Source organism: Neopelma chrysocephalum, unplaced genomic scaffold, assembly GCF_003984885.1.
Source record: "Neopelma chrysocephalum unplaced genomic scaffold, ASM398488v2 Primary Assembly neopelma1_91646, whole genome shotgun sequence".
Classification (NCBI taxonomy): domain Eukaryota; kingdom Metazoa; phylum Chordata; class Aves; order Passeriformes; family Pipridae; genus Neopelma; species Neopelma chrysocephalum.
Genome location: NW_020920417.1, coordinates 2943 through 30714, shown reverse-complemented (window position 1 = coordinate 30714; position 27772 = coordinate 2943). Strand labels below are relative to the sequence as shown.

Below are 27772 nucleotides of genomic sequence, written 5' to 3'. Positions count from 1 at the left end.
TCAAATCATAGAAATTCCCTTATTCATGTGTAGAAATGGATCTGATCAGGGTAGCAACGAAACATTACCTCAGCTATCAGTTTACAGCCAACTTCACTTTGAGATTCTAATCATAATGTTTTAAAAATGCTTTAAACATTTAGAAGTGCTATTATTTTATTTAAAAGTGCAAAGTAATTTCAGACTCTGGTTTAGCCTTGTAATTAACACACAAGTGTACGAAGAACTATGTTCCTTGAAAAACTATAATTCCACATAACTAAATCCATATATTTAAATATCTTATCAAAATGGGGGAAAGCCTTATCACTTTTCAGGGATACATTTACTACACTTTTATCTCTCCCTGTGGGAAGGAATATCAGAGTAGAAAAAATCAATCAAATACTATTATTTTCCTTATTGACAACAATCAATGCAAAATTAGAGAAATTAAATGCAATTTACCAGTGCTGCACTGCTCAACACTATCACAAAAATCATAAAATACTCAAACCCGCTATGGTTAACAATTCTGTAGCAGGTTTTCCTCAATTTCCACCAACTTCTGCCTGGAAACTTGGTGATATCCACTACACAACATGGGAAATATTTACCACAGTCTGAAAAGAGAAAGAACAGTATATTGGTTCCATGGAAAATGCTGAGACATGGAATCAAAACAGTACAGGATATCTTAAAAAGGGCTTCTACAGACTAGAGAAAAAATGTGCTGTTTTACCTCTGAGGTGATGCTGTGGTTGAAATGATCTAAAGCTAAAGAAAAGAAAAAACTTGTATGCCAAAATAATCTCTTTTAATAGAGCAATTCATACACGGGAAAAAGAGAGTTGCTTTTGTGCCCTTCTGCAGAAAGGCTGGTGGGCACAAGAAAAAAAGCACCTTTACTTCTATATATGTTTATTTCTTCTTTTTGTTTTGAAAAGAGAGAGTACCTTACTAGTAGGCTACTCAATTATTATTTTTACTGATTATCACACTGTTTTGCACTGCAGAGACATTACAACTACACTCCCTGTTCACTGCTTTGCACCAGAAACACTCTTCATGAAGTGTCAAAGCATGAGAGTCAATGGAGCCTAAGGAGATGGTCAGGTAATCAAAGGCAGATGTCAACACTGGGATGAGCAGGAAAACAGATTCTGCTAATTTGGACATGTTCCAAGTGGATATTTTTTAACACTGGTTCATTTGGTGTTAGCACAATACAGAAAAGATTCCTACTTTCTCCAAAACAGTCCTTAGGCAGGTGTAAGTTTTTAGTCTGGGAAAACATCTCCAGACCAACAACTGCATCCACACTGCTGGCTTCAGAAGAGCTGTGAAGAGCACTACATTTCTGCATGGGAGAAGGAGAAAGAGGAGAATTTATTTGCATTTCATTAATAAGGTTAAAAAACCAAAAATAAATGAAATTTATCATCCCCCTGAGCCCCTCCCCAAAAGAATTCTGCCATCTATAAATTACCTAATTGTTGCTGAACTACCAAAATGAAATTACAAATAATAGGACAGAACAAGTCAATCCCTACTCTTTGTTTCCATGCTTTTAATTTAATAAGTTCCTTGGTTTCTTCTAGTCATCTAAACAGGACATGCAGGAAGAAGAAGGCTTTCCTATGCTACAGCTTTGGAGAAAAGTCTGACTTCTTCAGGCCAGTCCAATTCTCTTTTCACTTTCAGATAAAAACCATGTCTCAAAAGGCTTGAAGATGGGAAGGTCTAACAGGATAGAAATGTATGTATGGTCTACACACCTCAAAGAATTGTAATTACTGGTAGGTAACCTACACACTTGTAAAACTAAAGACAATAAGGAAAGCAAGTATAAGGAAAAAAGAGTAAAGATATCTATCAATCATAATGTGTAAGTGCCCTGTATGGCATGGAAAGGGAAGGCATGAGGATAGGGATAAGAATGGGAAGCCAGAAGAAGGGAGAAATTCATCTATCGACAGCCATGATGTTCTACACTAATCTAAGGTCCTAGGAAATGTTCACCATATACAAAAATGCAATTTTTTAAATTAATGGGCACTGCAATGTTTTCAATATTATTTTTAAATATAAACACATTTCAATAATGTATAACAAAGAAAAATTCTGGTGACTGTGCATAAAACCAGAAAATGCTAACGGGGTTTGACTTTTGGGGGTAGTAATCCAGAAAGATGCTGAACTTTCATTTAATTTTCTGAGTCATCAGAGCCAAGCCATGATTCTCCACCTTTTTTTGATATGGAACTGTACTCTACCAGAATATTAGAATGAGCTGGGTTTCTGTATCAGAAAAAGCATGGTTGCTCAGGGAACCATTTCTAGAGAGCACATTTTTGCATCCAGGAATGACAGCAAACAGAATTATCCATAGAAACAAGTAGCATGTATCAGACATGCTTAAAGTCAGTGTGTTTCCTGGTTAATTTCTGTTTACTTAATTTGTACAAAATTATACGTTAACTTACACCATTAACCATGGTTATTGATGAGAGACAAACCTCAATGCTATTACTGCCTGTAGAGAGATGTGCCACCTCCACAGGGATTATACTTGCTACTCTTCAGAAAATCTCAACCTGTCCTGTCATTGCTGAATGAGAGAACAGCTGTGACAGTTTGAATCTCTAGCATATTCCACAAGATGATAAAAGTGAGAATTACCTCTTTTTGCTCTTGCTTTTCATGTGTTACTGTGAAAACATTTATAGTTTCAGGAGTCCCAGCAATCTGACTGAAGATACCTGAACTCTGCTGCTGTTCTTTATGTCCTAATCTGTCTCTCTGCAGGAAATTATGTAAAACGGTTGATTTTTTCACATTTTTCTTTCCTGACAGTCATTCTTGAATTCAGAATTCTTTAACAGAATCTAAAACATCCACAAAAGTTACAATCACCGAATCACCGAATCACAGAATGGTTTGAGTTGGAAGGGACCTTAAAGATCAACTAGTTCCAACCCTCCTGTCATGGGCAGAGAACCTTCCACTAGTATGTTTGTCTTTTTACATTCCAAACCTGCCTGTAAACACTCCTCTGTAACCTGCTTTAGGTGACCCTGCTTTAGCAGGTGGTGTGGACCGGATGATCTCCAGAGGTCCCTTCCAACCCAAACAATTCTGTAACTGTGAAAAGAGTTCCTATAGCTCCTGTGTCTTATTTGACAGTTCTGCATGGGTGTGACAGACACCTGAAATATCTCTATGTACGATCATGACAGTATAAATGTCTAACTCAGATGCAGAAAGACTGGAGCTTTATCCTGCCCGATGCAAGAAAATCACAACATATAAAGGAGAATCCAAAATATCATAGAGGTGAAAAGGTAATTTAAAAAAAAAAATTCTTTTTTGAGGCGCAGCTTTTCTTTCCATTTTCTTTGGATGCCATGCAACTGCAAAGCAACATGTAAGCAGCAGAAGAGGCCTGTGTTAGAAACTATCCAAGTGTAAGACAAAGGAGACAAAAAGAAGGAATGTCTGTTTTCATCAAACTTCATTTATTTGTTGACAGCAATAGTTGGAAACAAAACTGACAAAGGCAGAATTAGGGCAATCCACAAAGAGAATGGTGAAAAAGTGGATATTCAAAATCTCTTTGGAAAATGAAGACTATTTGGTAGCCCTTGCACTAGAAGAACAAAGAAAGTAAAATGGCAGAAATGACAGAAGGGATAATATTTACTATTGTCTTTGAGATGACAATTACAGTTACAGTATTTTGTTCTTACCTGTTTTCTGTGTTCTGTTTCTGTGAATACAATGTGCTCATCATCACTTTTGTCACTGGAACTCTCTGCTGCTTTAATGGGAACACAGGTACTGTGACTGCTGGAAAGATCTTCGTATTTCCTCATTATTGAGGAATTCTCTTCATTATGGTAACACTCTATGACAAAGCAATTGTTGTCTATGTATTTTCCAACATCTGTCATGGCATAATTATTATCCTCTATGTTTTGGCCAGAAATTTCCTCCAAAGTCTTCTTTTTGTCTGTCTTTTTGAGCCTTTTTTTCATTTTTCTGCCACGAGGATCCAGAATTCTGTCTTTCACAGACTTCAGGCCCTTGTAAATCTGTGCAAGGGCAATCTGACATTTAGTCCCTTCTCCAGGTTCCTCTCGTCCTCCTAAGCTGTCAGTATCAAAAAAACTCAGCAGCAGGGCAATGAACAAGTTGAGCACCTTGAAATAATTAAAGTAAGTTGGAGACACCACTGCTAACAGAAAAGACACTTCAGAAACCCTCAGTCTTGCTTTCATCAACATTGCCATGAAACTATTTACTATTATATTGCAATGCTGTTATAGTATGATCTGGCCCCTTCTGGAAGGAATGGCAGGAGAAAAAGGAAGGAAGTGAGGGTTTGGGTATATCAAATATATTTTCACCTGCTCTGATGTCCATAACGTATGAGGAGATAGATATGTTAAAAAAGAGCAAAGATGAATTTTAATAACACCACCATCCCAAAGGTTCTGGTATGGACCAACAAACCAAGCAGATGAAAAAGATTTTGTCTTTCAGTACATTTACATTCCAACTACTATATGTCATACAAACCAGAAAATCTGGGTATGGTAAACTCTTGATAATACAAGTTGATAGGCATTAAAAGCACTGAACAGTTGGTTATTGGATCCTACCAACACAAAAGATGAAGACATCAGACACCACATTATCAGAAGCACTGCACTTCTATACTGTGGGTAGAGGGAATAATTTGGCATTGCTTCTACCTCTTGTGTGACAAAGAGAAAGGCAGGGGAAAAGTAAAAAAAAAAAAAAAAGATAGAAGAAAAACTTGTCAAGTGACATCCAGAAAAGTGAATAGTGTGAATACTCTTGAAATGATAAAGTTTGCCTCTGAAAAAATCAGTTGCCAGTGTAACTGGGTGCATTCAGTAGGAACTGGGAATCAGTTTAAAACTCACCACCAGGTTTCCTATCACCAGGACTAGCAAGAAAATGGTAATACATTTCTCTTTTCCAGCCACTTCCATACATTCCCACATCATTTCAATCCATTCTCCACATAAGATTCGGAATATAATCAGGACTGAATGACTGAAATCCTTCATATGCCAGCGTAAATCCCAATTGGTGCTTATTTTATAGAAGTTTTTTTCATAATCGGTGTGCAGAAGCTGCATTCCTAGTACAGCGAAAATAAATACAGTGATAGCCAAAACCAGAGTGAGGTTACTCAGAGCATCACATGAGATTAGAATTAGAGTATTTAAGGCTGGCCAGGCCTTTGCCAATTTGAAGATCCTCATCTGTAAAATAAAACACAAGAGAAAAAAGGTAAGGTCAAACACAGCCCAGACAGCACAGCCCACATAAAAACCAGACCCTGCATTCATCATGCTGCCTTTACTGCAGTAACATTGTCATTTTTCCCCAAAGAAAGGCTTTTAACTGTTTTGATGAAAAAGTGCTGTGCTTAAGCTCTAAGAGTTAATGTTGTTGAGAGCAGAGAAGTATCAAAGGAAGATTTCAAATTCTTCGTGCTAAGTTAGATATGAGAGTGTGCCAGTCTAATAATATTATTAGCAATAAAAAGTACAGGAATACAATGAAGTAGGTCATGGGTACTTGGATGAAGGTTATGAAATTACTGAGTTTTGGTCAAATGCAATAAGACAAATATTTTTTATACCTCTCACCAAACAGACTTAAAATAGGATCTGAAAAGCCTGGTGAGACCTACTCTGTGTACCTCCATGAGTAAAAAGGAGGTATTTAGTCAAATTAGCATTCCGGGCTGTGAAAATCTCTCAGGCATGATAAACAAGGGGAAACACAATTCAACAGCATTTCTAGGCTTGTGGACTGAAATGCTAAGAAGAATTTTGAAATAATTAGTAAATTTAGCATTAAAAATATGGAGTAAGGACATAAATGCAAAAGCAATGTCATACACAGACACCTCAGAACGATTCCTCTTTCTCCCTAAAATGGAGGAAAGCACTAAAGAGCCCTCAAGGCCAAGACTAAGCCCTGAGGAAAGCTCTGTTATTTTACAAATCTCAGCTCAAAAGGAAAAGCTGTGAAGGAACTTTTACTATCTATTCAATGAAATATTCCTGTTGGCTTACTATTTACCAACAAAGAGGACTGATTTAACAGTTTCATCAGTAAAATAATGAGAGGGTATTTGACTGTAATCCTTCACAAATCTATACAATACATGTACTTTTAAAAAATAGTAAAGAAATCATTACCACTCGGAAAGGTGACAGCTTGGTTCCAAAGCTCACTAGGCCAATCAAAACAACCAAGCTATCAAAAACATTCCACTTGTTCTGAAAATAGTAGTAAGGATCTAGAGCAATGATTTTCAAGATCATTTCTAGTGTAAAAATCAGGGTGAAGACCTGGAAAGACAAAAAAGAAATTCAGAAAAGGTCACTGAAGAAGTCTGTCTCCTTATGGGACTGTTCCAGTATAAATACAGGGTTATAACTCCATATTCACTCTAACATAGACCTCACTTACCTGGTCACTTATAGTAATCATTTCTCTGATTCTTGTCACCATGCCAGGGTGCTCCATAGCCATGATTAAGGTGTTCAAGATAATGCAAACTGTGATAAAGAGTTCAACAAACGGATTCAAAATCACCAATTTCACCTTCTCTTTGACTGCTCTCCAGAATGGACAACAATTCCAAATTAGATACTTTGGAGCAAAACGCTTCCACAATGCAGGACGTTTCACTTTTTACCATAGCAGAGAAAGAGGGAAAGTGACATGAATAATCCTATATGGAATATCACAGTGTGAAGAAAAAGACAGTCAGAGAAAAGATTGAAAAGAAAAATCAATCTCATGTGAGCAGAATGGCATCGTTGAAAAGAGTTGTTTCACTCCTACTACACAAACTAATCACAGGCTATTGCAGGTCACCACCAAAAAACGTCATAATGACAGAAACAGGGGATATTCCCCACCTCTTCATATGTTTATTATTCTTTCCTGTGAGGCTGGGGAGGCCCAGGCACAGGTTGCCCAGAGAAGTTATGGATGCCCCATCCCTGGGAGTGCTCAAGGCCAGCTTGGATGGGACTCTCAGCAACCTGGTCTAGTGGAAGGTGTCCCTGCCCATGGCAGTGGGGAAGAACAAAATGATCCTTAATGTCCAATCCAACACAAACTGTTCCATGATTCTATGATTACATTATTAAAGGATGATAAAGGATCTGCATTAAGGAGAGAAATCACTGTTTCTGGGAGAATGACAACCTGTTTCCTGTGAGTTGAACCTGCCCAGCCACAGGTGTCCATAGCTGAGGACAGGGTTATAAGTGAGGTTGGAGGAGAGCTCAGGAGATCTGTAGTGCAACCCCCTTCCCCAAGCAGGGTCAGCCATCAGGTCAGAGACTGCACCATCTGTTCCTCGGAAAATGGGCAACGTTTCTGCTTACACACACTTTGAAATTCTCTTCTTTCAATCAAGTTGGTCAGGCATGATTTACCCTTGGTAACTGTGAGTTACAGTCACAATTATATGAGAGATGAGAATATTTGTTTTCCTGAAATTTACATTTGCAGCATAATTTCCCCTAGAGGCTTTTAAAATAATGCTGAGTGTTTGAGACAGTTTGATCTCTCAGGTCACGTTACACAATCCCAGAGGAAAAATGACTTACCTGAAAAGTCTGTAAGAATAGCAGCTGCACTCATTAACCTCTGTCTTCGGAAAGGATCATTAATAGACTCCACTGACACATCATAGGACAGCAGGACCTTCCTCTTTGGTTAGAAAGACAACAGAAGGTAACATAGCAAGGGAATATGAAAAACTGGCAATACAAAAATTATGTCCAGCATGAGATAAATATGTGTTTTTAAATACACATTGAAGGGAAGCTTTACTTTGGTGACAATATCTAAAACAAAAAATACAACACTATCAGGTCTTTGCTTTTGAAGGCAAATCGTTCCATCTTTCCAGTCACTGATGAGAAGAACAGACGAAATGAACACTGGCCATCAGTTTGAATAAACCATTACCTATTTAACAATGATAATTATTGATAATTAATAAATAACACACATTTGATAATATGAAAAATAGTCAAGTAGTTAATAAAATTATTGTTTTTTTCCAGCACTACTAGACCTGTCTAGATCTCTACTAATATTGAACTGCTCAAAACTAGGAATGACACTACTTTTTTTTCATTAGAAGCCACAGAATGCTCAACTCAGTGCTCCTGAAGTGAGCTCAAGGCCAACACTTGTATCTGATAGAATACACTGAATTGTTATCAAATATTCAGATTATGACACATTAACACACACACAATCTCAAGTTTAAGTAGACAATCATAAAACACAGGCTGCAAAGAATATGTGAGACTCTGAGGTAGAGAAAATCAGAAAGAATTTCACTGAAATTTCACCGAATACCCTGAGTTGGAAGGCACCCACGAGGATCATCCTGTTCCAGCTCTTAAGTGTGTGGCTCATGGAGGGATTGAACCCACAACCTTGGTGTTATTAGCACCAGGCTGTAACCAAACAAAGATTCCAGTATCAGGAAGGATATAATTAGAACTACCAGCTGACAGGGAACCTGACAGACTGGGAGGGGACAGACTGACCACACCACAGTGCCCAGTACCTTGGAATTCCCTCTCAGCACAATTTGAATGAAACTGATATCCTTGGCCTCAGGGGTTTAAGAATCATTATTTCTCTTTGCCACTCTGATATTTTGATGAAAAAATAATCAAAATTTAGCTGATAGAACTGTCATAGAACGGACATATCGAAGGAATTGACCCTGACCTGGTTACTGCTGCTCATCTGTCTTTAGCTGAGGGAAATAACTGGGGATGAAAAACTGGGATTTAAAATAGGGATATGCTCTAGAGGAGTAGTCCATTCAAGCTTTTATGAACTGTTTTTGTCCTACCAAAATGTTTCTACCTGATATACTTTTTTCTCTTTGACTTACTGTCTTAAGCCTATTTTTGTGGTGAAAGTAGAGAGTACACTGTTTGAAGAGTCCTCAGCTGCAGGAGAACCATCAGTAATTGCCATGTTTGTTGCAGTTTATATTTATTTGACTAATGAAAGAACTCTATGTCAGAGAATCTCACACTGGATCATGCTCTACCCTTTTCTTTTTTTTTCTCTTTTTTAATATGAAATTATTTCAATATGAAATACTAATATGTACTACTGACAGCCACTTCCAACTTCCCTTTCAAGTCCATATGTGTTGTCTCCCTCACATCCCAAAATATAATTTTCCGATTGCTTTAAAAAACAAGTTATTCCAATGAATGCATAAGGAGAAAAAAAATAAAACAGAGAGGAAAAAATGGCAATAAAGAAAGCTTTCCTGCTCATTGAATTCTCATATCAAGTGCAAGTCTAATGAATATATTTTCTATTTGGAACACTTACAAGCTTCTTTCGGCAGTGACAAGGCTTTGAATGAAATATTTGCTCCTCTTTCTCCTGATCATAGAAAGATACATTGTGTCTTAAAATAGGTGTTTCTTTATTAGTCTCTTTTCCTTTTGAATTTTTCAAAAGTCTTTCTGGCATTTCAGACCCAACCTGTAGGGCTTTACTGCTTTCTGCTGCAGCCAACTCCTGTAAAAGAAAAGGCCAAAGGTCTGTCTATTAACACAGGGCAAATGCCAACACAGGGACTAGCAGAATATTCAATTTAGTTTTTACTCATTAAATTATTATGCTCTCTGAATGCTTTACACTAACAATTCCTAGCTTTCAAATGTTTAACTGCTGAAAAACAGGGGAGTACAAAATGCTATTCACAGTAGGGAAAGACAAAACAGGGTTACTTGTCAGCTGCTGTAATTCAAGTTTGCTCTTATCACTTCAGATATTGTGTTTTGTCTCTGAATTACAGAATATTATGGGGTATCCTTTTACTTCCCTTTTCTTACTTTGAAAAGGACCTTGAGTGCAAAGACAACAGAAAACTAAGGGCTCAATCTATATCCTTTTCTTAAATACTAATCCTGTCAAAAGGAAACTAAAAGGAAGAAAAGCCTAAGTAAAGCTTGGCAAGCTGGAATGTCAGGCAGGGAAACATTACAGAGCTGCCAACAGCTCTAGAGGAGGAAGTTGGTAAAATGGTGATGCCTTACACCTTAATGAGGAAATTGGATACTTGCTAGAGAATATTTGCATGGCCTCTTACAAATCTGACATTTTTGACTCTAAGCAGTAAAGCAGAGGCATCTTTTATAAAAATTTACAAGATACAATAGGTCTTACCAATAATTTTCAACCCATCCTGCTGCCTTGGCTTAGAGCTTCACTTCTGGTGGATGAGAAGCTTGAGATGACCCAGCAGCGTGGGCCTGCAGCCGAGAAATAACTGTGTCCTGGGCTGCATCACGAGAAGCATGGGCAGCAGGTCAAGGCAGGTGATTCTACCTCTCTGCTCCCCTCTCATGAGACCCCACCTGCAGTGCTGTGTCCAGCTCGGGGCCAATATCCAACATCAGCAGGATATGGACCTGCCCAAGGGCACAGAGATGCTCCGAGGGCTGGAGCACCTCTGCTCTGGTGACAGGCTGAGAGAGTTGGGGTCATTCAGCCTGAAGAAGACAAGGCTCCAGGGAGACCTTAGAGCCCCTTCCAGTGCCTCAAGGGGCTCCAAGAGAGCTGGAGAGGGACTTTTTACAAGGGCAAGTAGTGACATGACAAGGGCTAATGGTTTTAAAGGGAAAGAAGAGAGATTTCGATTCGATGTTATGAATAAATTCTTTCCCGGGAGGGTGGTGAGGCACTGGCATAGGTTGCCCTGAAAAGTTCTGGATGCCTCATCTCTGGAAGTGTTCAAGGCCAAGTTGGATGAGGTTTGGAGCAATCTGGTCTAGTGGAAGGTGTTCCAGCTCATCCTGGACTGGAGGAACTGTAAGGTCCCTTGCGATCCAAACCATTCTGTGATTCCATGACTCAGTGATTATCAGAAATAAAAACAGGTGATCCCTGGTCCCTTACAGACCAAGGCATGAATGATTGGAACAATACTATGCCAAGAGGAAACACTGTGGAAATCTGATGTGTGTCTATTAACTCTCCTGTCTGAGAACTATTCCTGCTCTCGTCAACTGATAGACCTCCTGCATGCAGTCACTGAGAAAGATGCCCGACAACCTTTAAAATGCTGAGCACTGTGGTTCCTGGAAGGCTTTTTAATCAGGCCTGAAATCTATCAGCACTGGAACTTCCAACTTCTGGGAACTGCAGAAATGACAATTTTTCTCATGGATGTAAATGTATCCACTCATATTTCCTTCCTGAGACTACACAGTAAGAGCAAGAAGGAATACCCAGAGAAAGGAATTTCTGTCCACAGCAATAATGGTAGTGTACAAGAATGGGGAAAACCATGGAGTGCAGCACCTATGCAATACCATAAAAGCTACAAACTTGCCAGCAAGCTATTCCTATACAATGTCAGGTCTGCAAATCTTAAAATTTCATGATGGGTTTTTGTATCACAGAAATGTTTATATATTCAAATACATATACACATACACTCATGCATTTATAGAGACACAAAGAGAAATGAAGTGTGAGAAAGTATTGCAAGAAGCACATGTTTAATTCAAAATATCATTTCCCTAATTCACATACATAAGAAAACAAAAGGAACCATTTACTATATATAATAATTTACAAACCCGTTCTTTCTTTATAATTTCTTGGGCTTCCTGAAGTAGTTTTTTCTTAGCCTCTGTTTCAGTTCTTTTTTGCTCTACATATGACATTGCTACCACAGTCAAGATCAGATTGAAGAGATAAAATGAGCAGAAAAAGATGACTCCCACAAAAAAAAAAAAGCAGGTCACTCCAGATGTACGGATAGTCTGTGAGGAAAAGGTAAAAGTTGGGATATATTCTTAACAAACTAACATTTACAATAAAATTTCAAACTAACTTTAAATAGTTTCCCTGCAGCAGCACTGAGCTCACTGGCTGGATCTGCTGTATATCCCAATCCTTGGGTGGTTCCATACTCATAGTTCACTCTTAACCACTGACCCCAGTGTGTTCTCCTACAGAACTATGGGCATTCCCAGCAGGATTGCTCCCGTTCCATGTCCCTTGCAGAAGGAGTTACAACTGAGTCACTTGAACCTACTTCCTTAATATTTACATGGATTTTGAAGGAAATGTGGGGTCAGTAAGGTTAAAATCAGTACAGATTTTTCTCGTGGCTCTGAATTGCACGTGTCAAGTCATTCTATCAGGTAATAAAAGTACCCACTTGTCTGTAGAGACGCTCCCAGGAATCCTGTGTCATCAGACGGAATACAGAGAGGAAGGCCCAGCCAAAATGATCAAAACTTGTATAACCAAAGTCAGGATTCTGCCCAATCTGCTGGCAGGTATAGTTTTCTGGGCACTCTTTCCTAACCACAAAATAAAGATTAAACAATAATTACTTGGAGATTGAACGGTACCTGAAAGCACCCAATAGACAACACCAAATTTGTTCAGTTTCTCTGAAAGTCCATTTCATTATTCCCCAACTTAATTCTGCCAGAAGGGCTGATTTATATCAAACCGTCCTAGAAAGTCATTTGTCTAATCAGAGAAAACTAGACAGAAACCTCTAGTTTAGGAGTAGACAAAAAGTCTCCCCTGATGTTGGATATGTGCAAACAGATACACAGAGAGGGGAAAAATGGAATTATCTTTACTTTTAAATAATTCACCAAGATGAAGAGAGGAGAGTTTATTAATATCTAACAGGTCTTTACTGATCTCTTCCTCTCCTCATTTGTATAATTCTACCTACCATTACATTCCCAGTGGTTAGCAACAAAGTACATACATAACTGGTTGCATCCTTGTGCTTCGTTCTTTTTCTGATGGGAAATATCTGCCTTTTAATTTAATGACACCACCCCCCATTCTCCTGAAAAATCATCACCATTCCTTTAGACCTGAAATAAAACCACAGTACATCTGGAGGAACAAATTGAGAAAATATTAAAACTGCTTTGTTCACTTACTCAGGATCTGAACTGAACCCACAGAGCAATATGTCATTAGAGCCATTCATTCTGTGGCAGATATCTAATAAAAAATAAATCAAGGAATCATAAAATCAGAAGTTGTCAGTTTGCACAGCCTTCTGACAGGAAACCATACATTTACTGCACTTGATAAACACCCTGATGGATCAAAGCTCTGGGAAGGATCCTTTCACAACAAAGGACGTATAGGGCTGATTCTCAGCAAATCTGTCTCTACGACAGATTAAAAAAAATAGCAACTATTTACTGCACAACTCACAATGTAAGATTTCATTTGGTCTCTGGTAAAAATAAGCATCTCTTTGAGAAGTCAGCAAAATCCCTGAAATATAGAAAAAGTGATGGAAAAATAACCATTCCCTCTGCAGTACCCCTAAAATTAGGATCCCTGTACCATGCACAGGTAAAAAGGCAAATGCTTTTAAAAAACACAGACCCATCTATCCCACAGACTGCTAATCTTTCTCCAAATCCAAGATTCACTAATTTCACATTCACTTGTCCCAGAGACTTCATATTAAGACTCGTGCAAACAGAAGGGTTTTCCTTCTTGGGAGAAATACATGCAACTATAGTTTAACGTACCTCTGAAATTCAAGACATTCATAGGAAGACGCACAGATTAAGTAAAGAGAGAAAAGAACAACATTTACCTTCATCACTTGGTACATAGATCTTGGGATCCTTACATAATGAGTCATTGTACACAGTATTATTGAGGACACATTTGAATCTTAAATTGCCCATAAAAAGTTGGAGGCCTATTAGGGCAAATACACTCAAGCAAAACACAGTCAAGATCAACACGTCAGCAAGTTTCTTAAGAGATTCAACAATTGAATTTACCAGGATTTTCAAACCTAGAAAAATAAGATCCAATAATATGCAAAATGAGAAGAAGAATGCAGTGACATTCCCATATGACAAGACACAGCAGTTGCAAGTCTGTAAAAAACAGTCAGAGTAACTGGGTTTGTAACTTCTGAGTATTAAATGTGGTAAAACAAAGCACAGGAGTGACTAAAGCATTTTTCCCTAAATTTCCTAATCATAACTTCTTTGGCTTCTGCTTAGTACTAACACTAATTTTGCTGTCTTGCAAATTCTAAATTAAGATGGTAGCCTAGCAAAGTCTTTAATGAATAGGGGCAGCTTTCTGTGCTTGATTAACACTAAACAAGTACTTCACCCAGTGCCACATACACATTACAGTGAAGGACAGCTTCTGCTGGCCTCGGGGAAATCTGCCTTAGAAGGTAATCCCTTACAGATGCCACCAGTTTAAAAGCAAAAGAACATTTATGACATTGGTAAGGAAACAAATAAATGTTGGGGACCAGCCAGCTGGAACACAGCTTGGCAGAAAGAGTCCTGGGCATTCTGGAGGACACCAACTTGAACATCATCCAGCAACAGTGTGACAAAGAGGGTGACTGTTTCCTGGGCTGCATTAGGCAAAGCTTGGCCAGCAGGTCAAGGGAGGTGATTGTTCCTGTCTACCCAGCCCTGGTGGGGCCACAGCTGGAGTACTGGCTCCAGTTCTGGCCCATGGACACACTGCAGAGTCCAGCAAATGGCCACAAACATGGTGAAGGGACTGGAGCAATTCTGCCATGAGGAAAGGCTGAGCTGGGCCTGGTCAGCCTGGAGAAGAGAGGGCTCAGGGGGGATCTCCTCCATGTCTGCACAAATCTGAAGGGAGAGAGCAAAGAGGATGGATCCAGGTGCTTTTCAGTGGTGCCCAGTGCCAGGACCAGAGGCCATGGGCACAAACTGAGACATGGGATGTTCCATCTGAATATCAGGAAACACTTTTCTACTGAGAGGGTGACTGAACACTGGCACAGGTTACCCAGGGAAGATGTGGAGTCTCAATCCTTGGAGATTCACAAAAGCTGTCTGGACTTGGTCCTGGGTAACCAGGTCTCAGCGGCCCTGCTTGGGCAGTGAGGCTGGACCAGAGGACGTCCAGATGTCCCTTTCAAACTCAACCATTCTGGGATTCTGCGAAAATGCCTTATATATAAATTAAAGACCAATATTGAGGCAGAATAATTGAATCTGAGGTATGATATAAGCAGACAGTGATATCCAGCATTTTTCATAAGAAAGAAAGTCAAATTATTTTTGGTCTCTGTTCTCCATGCTGAGTATGAAAGGAAAAGTATTTATGTGTGGTTTTGGCAATAAAATTAAACACTTTCCATGTTTAATTCCTGCTATAATTCCAGAGCAAAATCAAAACTATATTTGCAATTACATAGAATAGGTAAACTTAATATATATTATGACAATATATATAGTCATTGACAGATTTTCAAATGAATTCTTGCAGGTAGACCCTGAAATCATCCTTTGGTATCCTAGTTAGGGGCATGACTTGGAAACATATCAAAACATATCTGGATGGTATATGCAACATATTGCTGAAAGTATTACACTGAATCCAGATAGTGGTTGTGGTCAACAAGGAAACAAGTGAAAGTCTCAAATATTGTGAAGTCAGCATTCTCGGGAAGAAACCAGAGAAGATTAAGCCAATGAATCTCAGCAAGCTAATTAAGATAAGGAAACAAAAATATGGGGGTATAACCATATTGTGTTAAGAGAACACATCAAATAGAGGAGGCTACTCCAGGAACACAAAAGTAAAATGACAAAGGCATAGGACTAAGTAAAATTGAACATTAGTGATGGGATAAAAAGTGCAGAAATTAAATTTGCCTTTGTCAATAACATTTTGAGAGATGATTTAAACAATTCTGTTAGGGTGCTGCTGAGAGTTACTACAGACTGTAAAACAGTCACACCTTGGGATCCCATCAGCAGTCATAAAAAATTACCAGAAAACTGAAGACAAGAACAGGAGACGAATCAGAATTAGCACACTGGTGAAATGGAGAAGATATCAGTAAGATTGTTCCTTACCTGGTATTACTGAAATGGTTTTCAAAGTCTTCAGTACTCTGAAAGTTTGAAGACCTGAAAGTTCAAAGCTGCCTATATTTTCATACATAATATACCTATAAAATGAAACCACATATAACTGAATGGCAAGAATGTAACTTTTCAAACCATGAGCATGTTGAGCCAGTCTATGACTATTTTTCTCTTTGCACATACCCAAATGGTGGTTCAAGCACAGTAACTCTTTAGCAGGTAGGATGCCAAACACTCTAAGGAATTTCAGCAACATCAAATAGTATTTTATCTGTGGTTTTGTCCCTTGAGTGTAAAACAAAACTGGGTTTTACTTACATTATGATAGTAATAGAAAGATCCAAGCAGTTCCACGGATCTCGAAGGAAGGTAAATTCATTCCAAACAAATCCTCTTGCTACTATTTTTATCAATATTTCAATAGTATAAATGCCAGTAAAAACCCATCTGAGGAGGAAAAAGTGTATGTAAGTTATAGAAATAAAAATATTAATGAGATTGAGTCACATTCAGGCACATTCAGGCTTTTTCTATGATAGGACTGGTTACATTACATTCAGAAGCATCATGGGTATAAGAAAATGTGTTCCTGAATTCTAGTAAGACTGCAGGTAACAAATCTGTAACCACAAAAGTTCACAGAAGCATACAATGCTATTTCTAGGTGAACGACAGCTCACACTTCCTTAGCAAACATTTTTAACACTGTGTTTATATTCTAAAGCAGGCTGGAAAATCACAGAGCCTCAACATTCTGACAGAACAACAGAACAAAAGAACAATTGAACAAAGACTCATTTCAACCTGTAAAGTTTGCGCATTTTATACATTTAGTCTGAGAAAAAATCTATCATGGAAAGCAAACCTATAGAAAATTAAGCTGTTCTTATCACCATGCTTACCTCAAGATAAAAGGGGCTCCGGGGACATTTTCAAGATTTAATTGTAGAACAACAAGTCAAGTTGCACTGGATACAGTGCACAAGTACAAAAGGTAGCAAGACATTACAAAGAGATGCCTTTCTAATGGGAACAACTGAACCAGGAGTGTCACCAGGAAACAGGAAGAAAGAACAGAATGGACATTTATCCCTTTCTAGTTTTTGCATGAGCCAACCATAACAGACATTCAGGTTATTGCTGTAGAATGAGAGATATTAAGTTAGAATTCTACCCCACAGCCTCTCTAAAAGGCTCATTCCTTAAAAGAAAAAATGAGGCAACCTTCTATGTCACACCAGATGGCAAAATTAGCCAACACAGAGGAAAGGCCATATGGTGTGAGCCTCTGAGAAAAGGCACTGAAGCTCCACCAAAGACTGGGAGATACAATAACAATCCTCAATTTTCCTCAGAGGTCTGACTGAGAATTTTCAAGGCCCTGAATTAGATCACCACATTGTTTAAATTTTTGACTCCTTCATGTACCTATCCATGGAAAAAGAGGGAACATAGAGCCACTGAGATACTTACTCAGTCCAGCCGAGTGGTAGTGGAATATCAGGTACAACCATAACCACACAATTGAGTAACACGGTACATAAAATAAAGACCGCAAAATATGTGAATAGTAAGTTAAGGAAAAAATGCTACATTATAAAACAATGAAGTTCACAGAAGGTCCTGATTGCCACACATAAAACATACAGACATTCTTCGGTTTTGAATATACTCAGGACTTCTCATGTGTTTTCCAAAGAAACTAAGTTAGAACTTAAGTGGGATGTAACATGTTTAACAGAAGAATGAGAAACATAAATTAATGAAAACCAGTTGAAAAAGCTTCATTAATAATAACCAATGGTCTTTGAAACTGGGATTCCATATCCACATGTTAGCAAAACACCCCCCTGCTCTGCAGGAGTTCAGAAAGCTTTCTCACTTTATGTGGTAGGCAGTGAAAACATGCATAAGAAAAAACATTGTTTCCTAAAAGTTCACCTGACATCTAATAAAACTGTTTGGGGTGTTTTTTAATTAAACATTGTTCTTAAAGGTAGGGTTTAATTGAAAGTGAAGAGTAAATTTAGTAATTTCTAATAGCAGGAATACACATTCAAAGTCTGACATAAGTTCCATTAAAAGGATCTATTTTCACAAATTAATAATTCCAAATGAAAAGAGATGTTTAGCAGAAAAAGCAGAAACTACTCACTTGATGGTTTTGCACCTGCAAATCCTTCACATTCTGACATTCTCCAAACTACAGTTCTATTGTTTCAAAAATATGAAAGATGGGCACTCTTCAGAACATTCTAAACTTGAGTGTGGAACACATTTCTTAGGAGAACATGAGACTCTTCCAGCAGAGCTTCACCAGAAATCCCATCTTTCATATTTTAAAAACCAGGGAGTTCCTGGTTTGCTTTGTTTGTTAGTTTGTATGTTTTTAATTTAACCTTGTGACCACAGCAGAGATTTCGAACAAGATCTGGAAAAGGGTTACAATATCATATAATAGCCTCTAAAGGTTGTTTCATACCACTATCTGCAAAATTGATTTTAAATATCAGCTTGTACCAACATCATGGAAATATCTCAGCTGTTGTAACATTAGATTCAATATAACCTTTAAAAAATCTCTATCACAGCCATATATATACCAGAGCTTCTGTTCACATTCATATAAAGAAAGGAACAGAATGACAGAAAATGATACAGAATATTTTAAAATTCAAATAAGGGAAACCAATGAAAGGATATGAATTGGTCAGAATTTTAATTGCTGCTTTTCTGACTGGATTAAAAGGACCAAATATACACAAGGCAGGTGTGGCAGTAAACCGGAAAATAGTCCTCTTTTTATTTAGCACCATAAAAGTCTACAAAGAAAAGATTCAAAGGATATGAAATATTTAAATGAATTAAAATTTCCCCAAAAAGTAAATGTTCAGGTTTTCAAGTCTGCATCTAGAACTATATCTAAATGCAATTATGAGTAAAGCTTTCCTTTTTTCTTACTTGGAGCTGTGACCTGGCCATACACATTTGGAAGGAAAGACAGCAGGTCTATAGAAGTGCATTACTGCCGGAGAGGAAGAAGCAGACACGAGAATGAAGAGCAAGTGATCATATTCACTTGGTCAAAGTAATTTAACTACTTAAAGCAACTAACTAGTAATTAGTATTCTAGGACTGTAACAATGGTCACAGTCACACTCTGAAATACCTTACTCTTGGATAGTTTTATAGGCTACAAAACCTTATTTGCAAAATACACATTGTGTAGGACTGCCAGAATCCCTGACATCCAAAGGAAAAATTAAAAACTTTGAAGTATCCCCAAATTATCAAGCAACACTGTAAATTCCCTCCAAGCTACCTCAAGTTCCACGCAGCTCCGTACTTGTGCTACATGTAAAAATGAGATATCATGAATGAAAAACACAGTTTCCTAATATACATTTCTTCAACTGAATCAGCCTCAGTTTCTCTTCATCAACACTATTACTTTGAGTACTTGGAGAAAACAAATCTCTGGAGGAACAAAGTCTTCTGCATGTTCTCCCATTCAATTATTATATTCCAATGCCTTGCTGGTCATTTCATAAAGACAGCAGCACAGCACTGCATGGAACCTCCTGCTCTTCAGGTCAAGTCCCCCCCAACACTAAGCAATCATACAATAGACATTTAACTGAGGAGGGATTCCTACAGCATCTACTTTAGACACTCCCACAGGCAACAACACCAACTCCTTTGCAATCGCATGGAGGATTTGCAATATAAATATGGTACAATAAACAAAGCCAATGAGACATAAAATAATAGAACATTAATTTACAACAATGCAAATACATGGATTTGCTACACGGAGTGCTGGAAATATCTCAAATATGTTTCCCCTCATTGGTATAATCTTTGTAATTCAGTGAAAGCTTCTGCAATTCCAGCATGATCTATTCTTGGACAGGCAATCTTTATACCACAGGCAGTTCAGCCTCCCAGGCATCATAGGAATTGCTCTGCAAAACAAAGCATCCCTCATCCCAGGATATATTTCCTGTAGAAGTGTATCAATCATATGTATTATGTCCTCATCATTAAATCTGACTGCTGACTGGAACTGAAGATACCTCTTCATGGCATAAAGCAGAGCACACCTTAGCACTCCTGCCCCAAAAGATGTCAGGAATGTCAAAAGACCTGTCTGCAGAACAATCAAACCCCAGCATCTCCCAACTAGAGCTTTTACTATCTCTTAAGAGTTCAGCAGACAAAGTTAAATCAAAGAAATGCTTTTGGAAGTTTTAACCTTGTGATCACTGTAGTACGGATCAAAATCCTCCAGGGGTTCCCCAATGAGCTCTGATGGAATGTCCCCATAAAGAGATGGCAGCTTTTTGCAGATTTGCAGATCAGGCTGGGGAGTAAGTTGTTCTTCTTCAACTCTTTGGTCCTTATGCTTCTCTTTTTCTTTGTCTGGCTGCTTTTTTTTCTCAGCAATTCTTTGCTCAATTGCTGCCAAGGACTCAGGGGTGAAACGTCGAAAGCTGTTGGTTTCTGATGGCCAACACCAGTGATCCATTTTTCCTTCTGAAGGTTTGTTTCCAGTGCTAGAGGCAATTTAAGAAAAAAAATCTATGAACAGTTAGAAAATAACAGAAATAATACACAGCTTTAAACTACTATCTATTAGATAAATGATTTCTGACTTCTATGAAACCCCACATCAAAAGTGAATAGAATAGAGTAGAAGAGGAATTTCAGTTGGAAGGGACCTACAACAACCATCCAGTGCAACTGTCTGAGCAATTCAGGGCTGACCATGTTAAGGCTGTTCCTCAGGGCACTGTTCAAGTGCCTCTTGAGCACTGACAGGCTTGGGACATGGACCACCCCTCTAGGAAGCCTGTTCCAGTGTTCAACCACTCACTTGGTAAAGAAATGCTTCCTAATGTCTCACCCAAACCCACCCCCAGTGCAGCTTTGAACCATTCCCACACCTTCTGTCACTGGATACCAGGGAGAGAAGCTCAGCACCTCCCTCTCCACTTCCCCTCCTCAGGAAGCTGTAGAGAGTGTCAAGGTCACCCCTTGGCCTCCTCTTCTCCAAACTAGACAAGTCCAAAGCCCTCAGCCCCTCCTCACAGGACATTCCTTCCAGCCCTCCCACCAGCCTTTTTGCCCTCCTCTGGGTGCATTCAAGGACCTTCACATCCTTCCTGAATTGTGGGGACCAGAACTGCACACTGTGCCCCATGTGAGGCCACCCCTGTGTTTGCTCTGTTTGATGCACCCAGGATATAAGGCAAAACCCACTAGAAGCTCATTCATTTAAAAGAAAGAGTAATGTAAAACAAACCCAACAAAGATCAACACCTAATTCTTTGAAACACTCTGCATTTTTCATTGCTGAGGTCCAGTTGTGCTATTTCTGTTTCGTTAGCTCAATTATGGACCATATGTGTTAGAGAATCAATACTCTCTTTTAATTACAGCTCTCTTCTTCAGATGCCAATATATTTCTTTAAAAAGAATATGCAAACAATAATCTTTGCGCAACAATTTTATTTGGGTTTATGGGACTTGGGTGGTTTTTCTTTTCCACCTCTGGGACTTTACAAGCAAGTTCAGATCTGATCAGAAACCACAGCTCAGAGATTAGAATTTGCCATGGTAACAAAATGGAAGCATATAACCAAAGAACTGGTACTTTGGCAAACCACACAGACTCACTTCCAATCAAAAACTCAAAAGATAAAGTGAAAATCAAGATGCTCTTTCTTTTTTTTTTTTTTAATAATTCTAAGATCGATTTGATCGTTAAAGCAATTTTAAGGACAACAGAGAGACTGAGCTTTTAGAAAGCTATACTGACTGTAATAAATGAAGCAAAGAAAACTGTTTTAGCAAATGCAAACATTGTTTTAGTATTAAGGATTTGGGAGCTGAAGTTTTGAAAAAAAATGAAGACTGAATCTGACAAAAGCAGTGATCAAGAGCAAAAAAACCTTAGACATTCCCTTCAGCAACAGTGACCAGAAGTCATAATTGGACAAGCATTCATGGACAATGTGAGAGGATTTCTTCAACACACCTGTACCAGCCATGTACTAGTGCTCATATAGAACAACAGACTTTTTGGCCTTTCAACAGCTGTCAAGTATTTACAGGTTGTGACTTGGGTTAGGAAAGAGGAAGCTAAGAATATAGGACTGAAAAAAATCCATGTGATACAGATGAGTAAATAGTTTTAAAAAGACAGAGTGACACCTCCAAATTCCTGAAGCTCAGCTGAACTCAGTCACCTTGTCATAGGCTGCTGAACCAGCTGAATTTTTAAGTCAACACACTGAGATAAAGTGTTACCCTTAGAAATAATTTCAGTCTTTGCATTAGACAGAAAAGTCTCCCTAGTTACTGATTCGGGGAGGGAAGACACAAAACCAGCGTTCCCAGAAGTAGCTGAAGGACAACTGAACGCGATTTCTTCTAGAACCTGGGAGAACAAACTTGGGGGTGTGTAACTACAAGGAAATTGTAACAACACACTACCTAAAGTATGCTGCTGAGGTGAACACAATGCTCGAGTCCAGATCTGCTCTTTCCATTACAGGGCATGAAAGAAATTCCCATTTAAATTCAATTAAGAATTGAAAATGCTGCACCAGGTGTTGATATCTCTGGTCCCGCAGCAGATAGTGGTCCATTAGACCAACAGATACAAATGCACTGAGAGGACCTTCAGTTACTAAAGTACCACTCTTGGCAGGATCAGGGATACAAAACCACAGCTTCAAATTCCACTTTTGCTTTTAAACGAAAGTGGAAATTACTTCTTTCTCTCCTCTTGAGAGGACGTGAATGCAGTGTGCATAGCTAGCACTGCTTTGAGGTCAGTCTAACTGGCTTAAGGCTGACTTTGGGTACTACAAAAATGACACAGCAGCTTTTCAAGTCAAAACCCAAGGAATTCCACATAGACTGATCAAATTCACTGAACAGATGACGTGCAAAGCAATAGAAAGAGGTGAACAACATGTCATTAAATGAAGCAGACACTGGGCACTACTGAAGTACAATTTGCTATTAAAATTTCTTAAGATAAAAGCTGGGCTTTAGAATAATTTTTTAGAATAGCAAAGTAATGCCAAAAAAAGAATCTATTAATACAAAGTGTCAGAGACACAAATTACAAAAGGTTTTCTGGGGCAATGACTTATCACTAGGTATGATAATTAACAGATTTAGACTTTTGAATTGAAAAATAAAATACAAATTCAAGCCTTATACACAACTGCTTGATTTGATTCTGCTTATTTTGAATTTCAGAACTCCTTTCAGCTCCCTAAAAGCACAAAGAGTTCCTTTTAAGAGTGGCAAGGTAGCACCGATCAAACTATTGACCATTAGATCTCCAACAGTCCATAAAAGTGGAATTTAAACTCACAGAACTGCACAGTAAAACACAAGTAAAGTCAGTAAGGGGCATTTTGAGGAGTTTCTTGAGACAGGAAAACTGGTAGGAACATAAACATAAAAATGTCCTTATTTGTTTCAATCTAATTTTAGCATGTATTATAACAACTTCTGAGTCCCAAATTATTTCTATCCATTCCCTTCTCAAGAGTCACCCACTGAATATTTCCTGTGAGCACCTGGATCTGAAAAAAATAAACTAACTGCTTAGTTTGGTGTTAGAATGCATTTAGTGGATTCTTCCACAGGGGAATAAAGATGTGTTCAAGTCTTCATCTGGAATAAGAAAAAAAATGAGAAAGCAGCTCAGAGCAACACCTTAGGAAACAGGACAGACAAAACTCTCTTTTCTGTGCTGTACAATACCTTGCCAAAAGCCACAGCTATCACCTACTCAGTTTTCATAATGAGTAAATACTTCTGCTCTTATCCATCTCAATAATTATCAGCAGATCTAAGAGATTTTAGTCCTTTAAAAATTCAAACTTGGTCATTTTAGAGGACTACTGCTGTTTCTAAAATACATGGCAATTTCTTCCACCTAACACTTTGCCCCCCATTCTCCACTTCCCACTCCTAACCTGAAGCCAAGAAAACTTTTTGGTTTGGATTATTTGGATAAATATCTACCACTGGGTTGTTTTGGGGGTTCTTTTGGGGGGACTGTTGTTTGGTTTGGTTTTTAACAAATGTAATATACAAAGGTATTTACAATATCAAAATACTAATATCTTATATAATACAATATGCTATAATATAATCACTCGTTACTTCCAAAATCAAAATTGTGTGCAACAGGCTGGACTGTGCATTACCTAAACATCTTGAAAAAAATCACCCTTCAGTACTTTCATGAGAAAAACATTTCACACCTCAGCGGGTCCTGCCAAGGTGTTTTCTGCTCCCTGCAACTGCAAGGACTCCCTTCAACAGTTTAGGAAATAACACTTTTTATTAATACAATTTGGGACAGGTTAATAAGGTTGAAAGGTTGTCAGTGATAATGCAATCTACTGATCCACATATTAAGCAAGTACAAGCTCTGATACGAAGCAATCTGCTAATATGCTATGGGGTAAGCACAAGCAAAAGCCTCAGTTCTAAAAGCAGCATTTAATGCATGTAGAGTGTAGTTCTCACCTAAGGCGTCCCTCTGGGGGGAGAGAAGATGGATTCAGCCCGTCGACCGATCCCAGCAGTTTCGGTGGACGTCTTCTCCCACTTTCCCCCTTTTCCGCAACCTACTTTTATACTACTTTGTTTGTGTTTGGGTGGAGTTTGAGTGGCTCTAGTCATAAATACCTTTTGTTTCTGATTGGTCTACGTAATGGGAGGGGGTGGGGGTTGTAGCTTGGCATCTGAGGAAGGGGTTTGATGTGGCTGTTGGCTTCAGCAGCAGAACATCTTGATTCTCCCTTGTCAGACAGGCACTGTACGGTCTCAGTTCCACAATGTTCTCCCATTCTGCTGGGATTAGAATGGAGGGGGTCACAGAGTCTGCACTTGGTTCCACACTCCGTTCTGTTCCTTTGAGCAGATGTTCAACATCGTATTGGGGAGCATGTCGACCTCAGTCTGTCCAGGGAGTTGCAGCTGCTTTTTACCCTGAAATTCTGAATCCCATCAAGGTTTAACTCTCCCCATCATCCCACAATGATCTCACTGACAACACTGTCCAAATGGGAAAAGTGCTTGGGTGATACCTTTGAAGAATAATCACCTAAGTATTAATCCATTATTTCCTTTCTGCTGAAATTATAGTTACATTTATGAAAAGCAAAGAGGCATTTTTGTTCAATTGGAAATATAAGAAAGCAAGAGGTTTCCTGTTTCAAAAGTCATTCTGAGGTTTTAACCAGCTGAACTTTCAGGCACACCTTAAATATAGGCACCAAATTTACCTTGTAGTAAAAGCTTTTGGTTAGAAATTAGACATATATTAGTGTGTTTCATTCCTGAATTTCTATTTTTTATTATTCCCAGGCTATGTTCATTATACCCTTTACAGACAAAATCTGAAAGTCAAATATACTATCTCTTATATAGAAGATCAGAGCCCAAAACACATTCAGTATCACACTATAAACCCCCCAATATTTACCCTCAAATCTGAAAATCCTTGTATTTATTTAAATAAATGTAGAATACCTGCTAGCAACAGATATTGGACAGACACATTAATAGCAAGACCTGATGGTGAGTATTTCTCTTAGTTACATCAACACAATCCATTACTCTCTAAAGTTTTTTTCTTCTTCATTGAGTAGGATGTGAATCTTTTCTGATGATAAGAGAGTTACTCTGGGTTTTGCTGGAAGAATTCTACTGAAGGAACTATGCTGTCCTTAAAAGCCAGGCCACCCTAATGCAGGCAAACAGACAAACAGTGATCAAACACTTTGCTCGATAGGCACCATCAGGGAAGGAAACAACTGAAAGTGGCTTCAAAAGAAATAAAACCCTAAGTGTCCTGTGGGGCAAGCAACACTAAGACATTTTAAGTTGCAGCATAAGTTATTTTTCCAGAAAGCAAGAGAATGTTCTTGAGATCAGTTCAATTAAGAGAACAGAATTTTAAAGATCACTAAAGCATCACTATAATGGCACTATAAGTGCCATGGGCAGAAGCACCCACATTCATAATGTTGTACCAGCTCAAACCACAAAATGCAAAAAACATCTCTACCTGCACATATTTATTCTGCTGCATCTTCTCCATCCATCCGTCCCTGTGAAAAAAAGGCTCAGGGAGAAAACACAGACTCCAACAGAGCCCTCTTTGCGCACTGTAATATCTACAATCTGAAAAGAGAGAGCACAGAGAATAAGATCTTTATCTGCAGCAGTTTAGGACTTTCTGCTAACACCAAAATAGTTAGACAAGTAACTTTTCTTGTGCTACCGTGGAAAATCTACTTTCTCCTATCAGGAAGGCAGTTTCTGAAAGAGTGGGAATAGGGCAGAAAACCAGTGTCATAGTAACAAAGTTGTTTTCCTCCCACTTTCATTCATCATTCTTCAGAATCTTGAGGGAGAAGAAGGTTAACAACAAAAAGATAATTTTTGCATATTTAAATGGATCATGTAACAGTGCCATAACTCCAATCTTTCTTTCCTTCTTTAAATTACAGGTCAGATAAACACAGGCATTAAAGATATCAAGGCATTTGACAGTTCCTGCACACTGCAGGACCCTCTTATCCTCAAATTTTATCCAGCTGCCTCATCCACCAGCTTCCCCCTACAGACAAATGCTCTCTGGTATAATCCTGGATATCTGTGTCTCCTGTTCAGTGGGAAAACAGAGACTTCACACATTCCTCTCTCTTAAAGGGAAAAGGATTCACAAAGGTTTATCTTCCTATTTTTCGAATTTATGGGAATAAGACAGCTATTTCAGTTCCTATCAAATCCAGCATGATTTGAGACAGCTGAAATTCACATCATTGAAAAGCTCCTCACTTCATGATACATTTGTATTACTAAGATATTATGTGTGAAATAGGCTAAAATTACATGTTGGACACAAGATCCCAGGTGGATACAAGTGGGAATGGAACATAAATTTCCAACAAATAAGTCACTGTCATCAACTGATGCATCTGTAAATCTAATCCCGAAATTTGCATACTGACCTATTCTATAGCCTATCCATGTGTTATTCACTCAAGCACTGGAAGTTTGAATAAGAAAGTGTTTTACAGAGAGAAAGCACACACATTCATCAAAAGTTCAATGGAAAAATAAAACTCATTTTACTTACAGGCTAAAAAGTTCCAGTAACTTTAATCACAACAGTTGAAAGGAAAATTACCCAAGCCTGAGAAAGACATTTCATATTTTCAAGAAATGGATGTTGCAAAACAAAACTATACTATCCACAACTAGATCATGTCATGCACTGATGAAGAACTTTATTGAATTTCATATTTTATATATATATACATACACATATATACACACAAATGTGTCTTGAAGTGAGAAGGAGCTTTTCAATGATGTGAATTTCAGATGTCTCACTTATATCAGGGGTTCTGTGGTCACTGAGCTGTTGAGAGAAAGTGTCAATCAAATTGGAAAAGGAGGTAAATTGTGCGGGTTTTGTGAGGAACTGAAGTAGCTGTCTCATTCCCATAAATGGGAAAAATGTGAACCCTTCTCCCTCTAAGAGAGCGGAATTTGTGACATGTCTGTTTTCTGACTGAACAGGAGACACAGATTTCCAGGATTATACCACAGAGCATTTCTCAGTAGGGGGAAGCTGGTGGATGAGGCAGCTGGATAGAATTTGAGGATAAGAGGGTCCTGCAGTGTGCATGAACTGTCAAATGCCTTGATATCTTTAATGCCTGCGTTTATCTGATCCA

At 38.4% G+C, this 27772-nt stretch overlaps 1 protein-coding gene across 1 annotated transcript; it reads right to left on the bottom strand.

Moving 5' to 3' along the window:
- Positions 1 to 447: 447 nt before the first annotated feature.
- On the bottom strand, positions 448 to 23598 carry LOC113980014 (sodium channel protein type 5 subunit alpha-like; the record flags this gene model as incomplete). The annotated part of the gene is made up of 20 exons (XM_027707285.1): positions 23565 to 23598; positions 20239 to 20539; positions 18687 to 18805; positions 17457 to 17546; positions 16302 to 16430; positions 15972 to 16066; positions 13691 to 13903; positions 13020 to 13083; positions 12269 to 12413; positions 11682 to 11867; positions 9421 to 9612; positions 7653 to 7755; positions 7152 to 7169; positions 6499 to 6719; positions 6225 to 6377; positions 4932 to 5276; positions 3729 to 4181; positions 2662 to 2781; positions 1225 to 1339; positions 448 to 602 (listed from the first exon to the last, which is right to left on the bottom strand). Coding segments are annotated over exons 2-20 (3189 nt in total), but the record flags the coding sequence as incomplete, so codon positions are not given.
- Positions 23599 to 27772: the final 4174 nt, after the last annotated feature.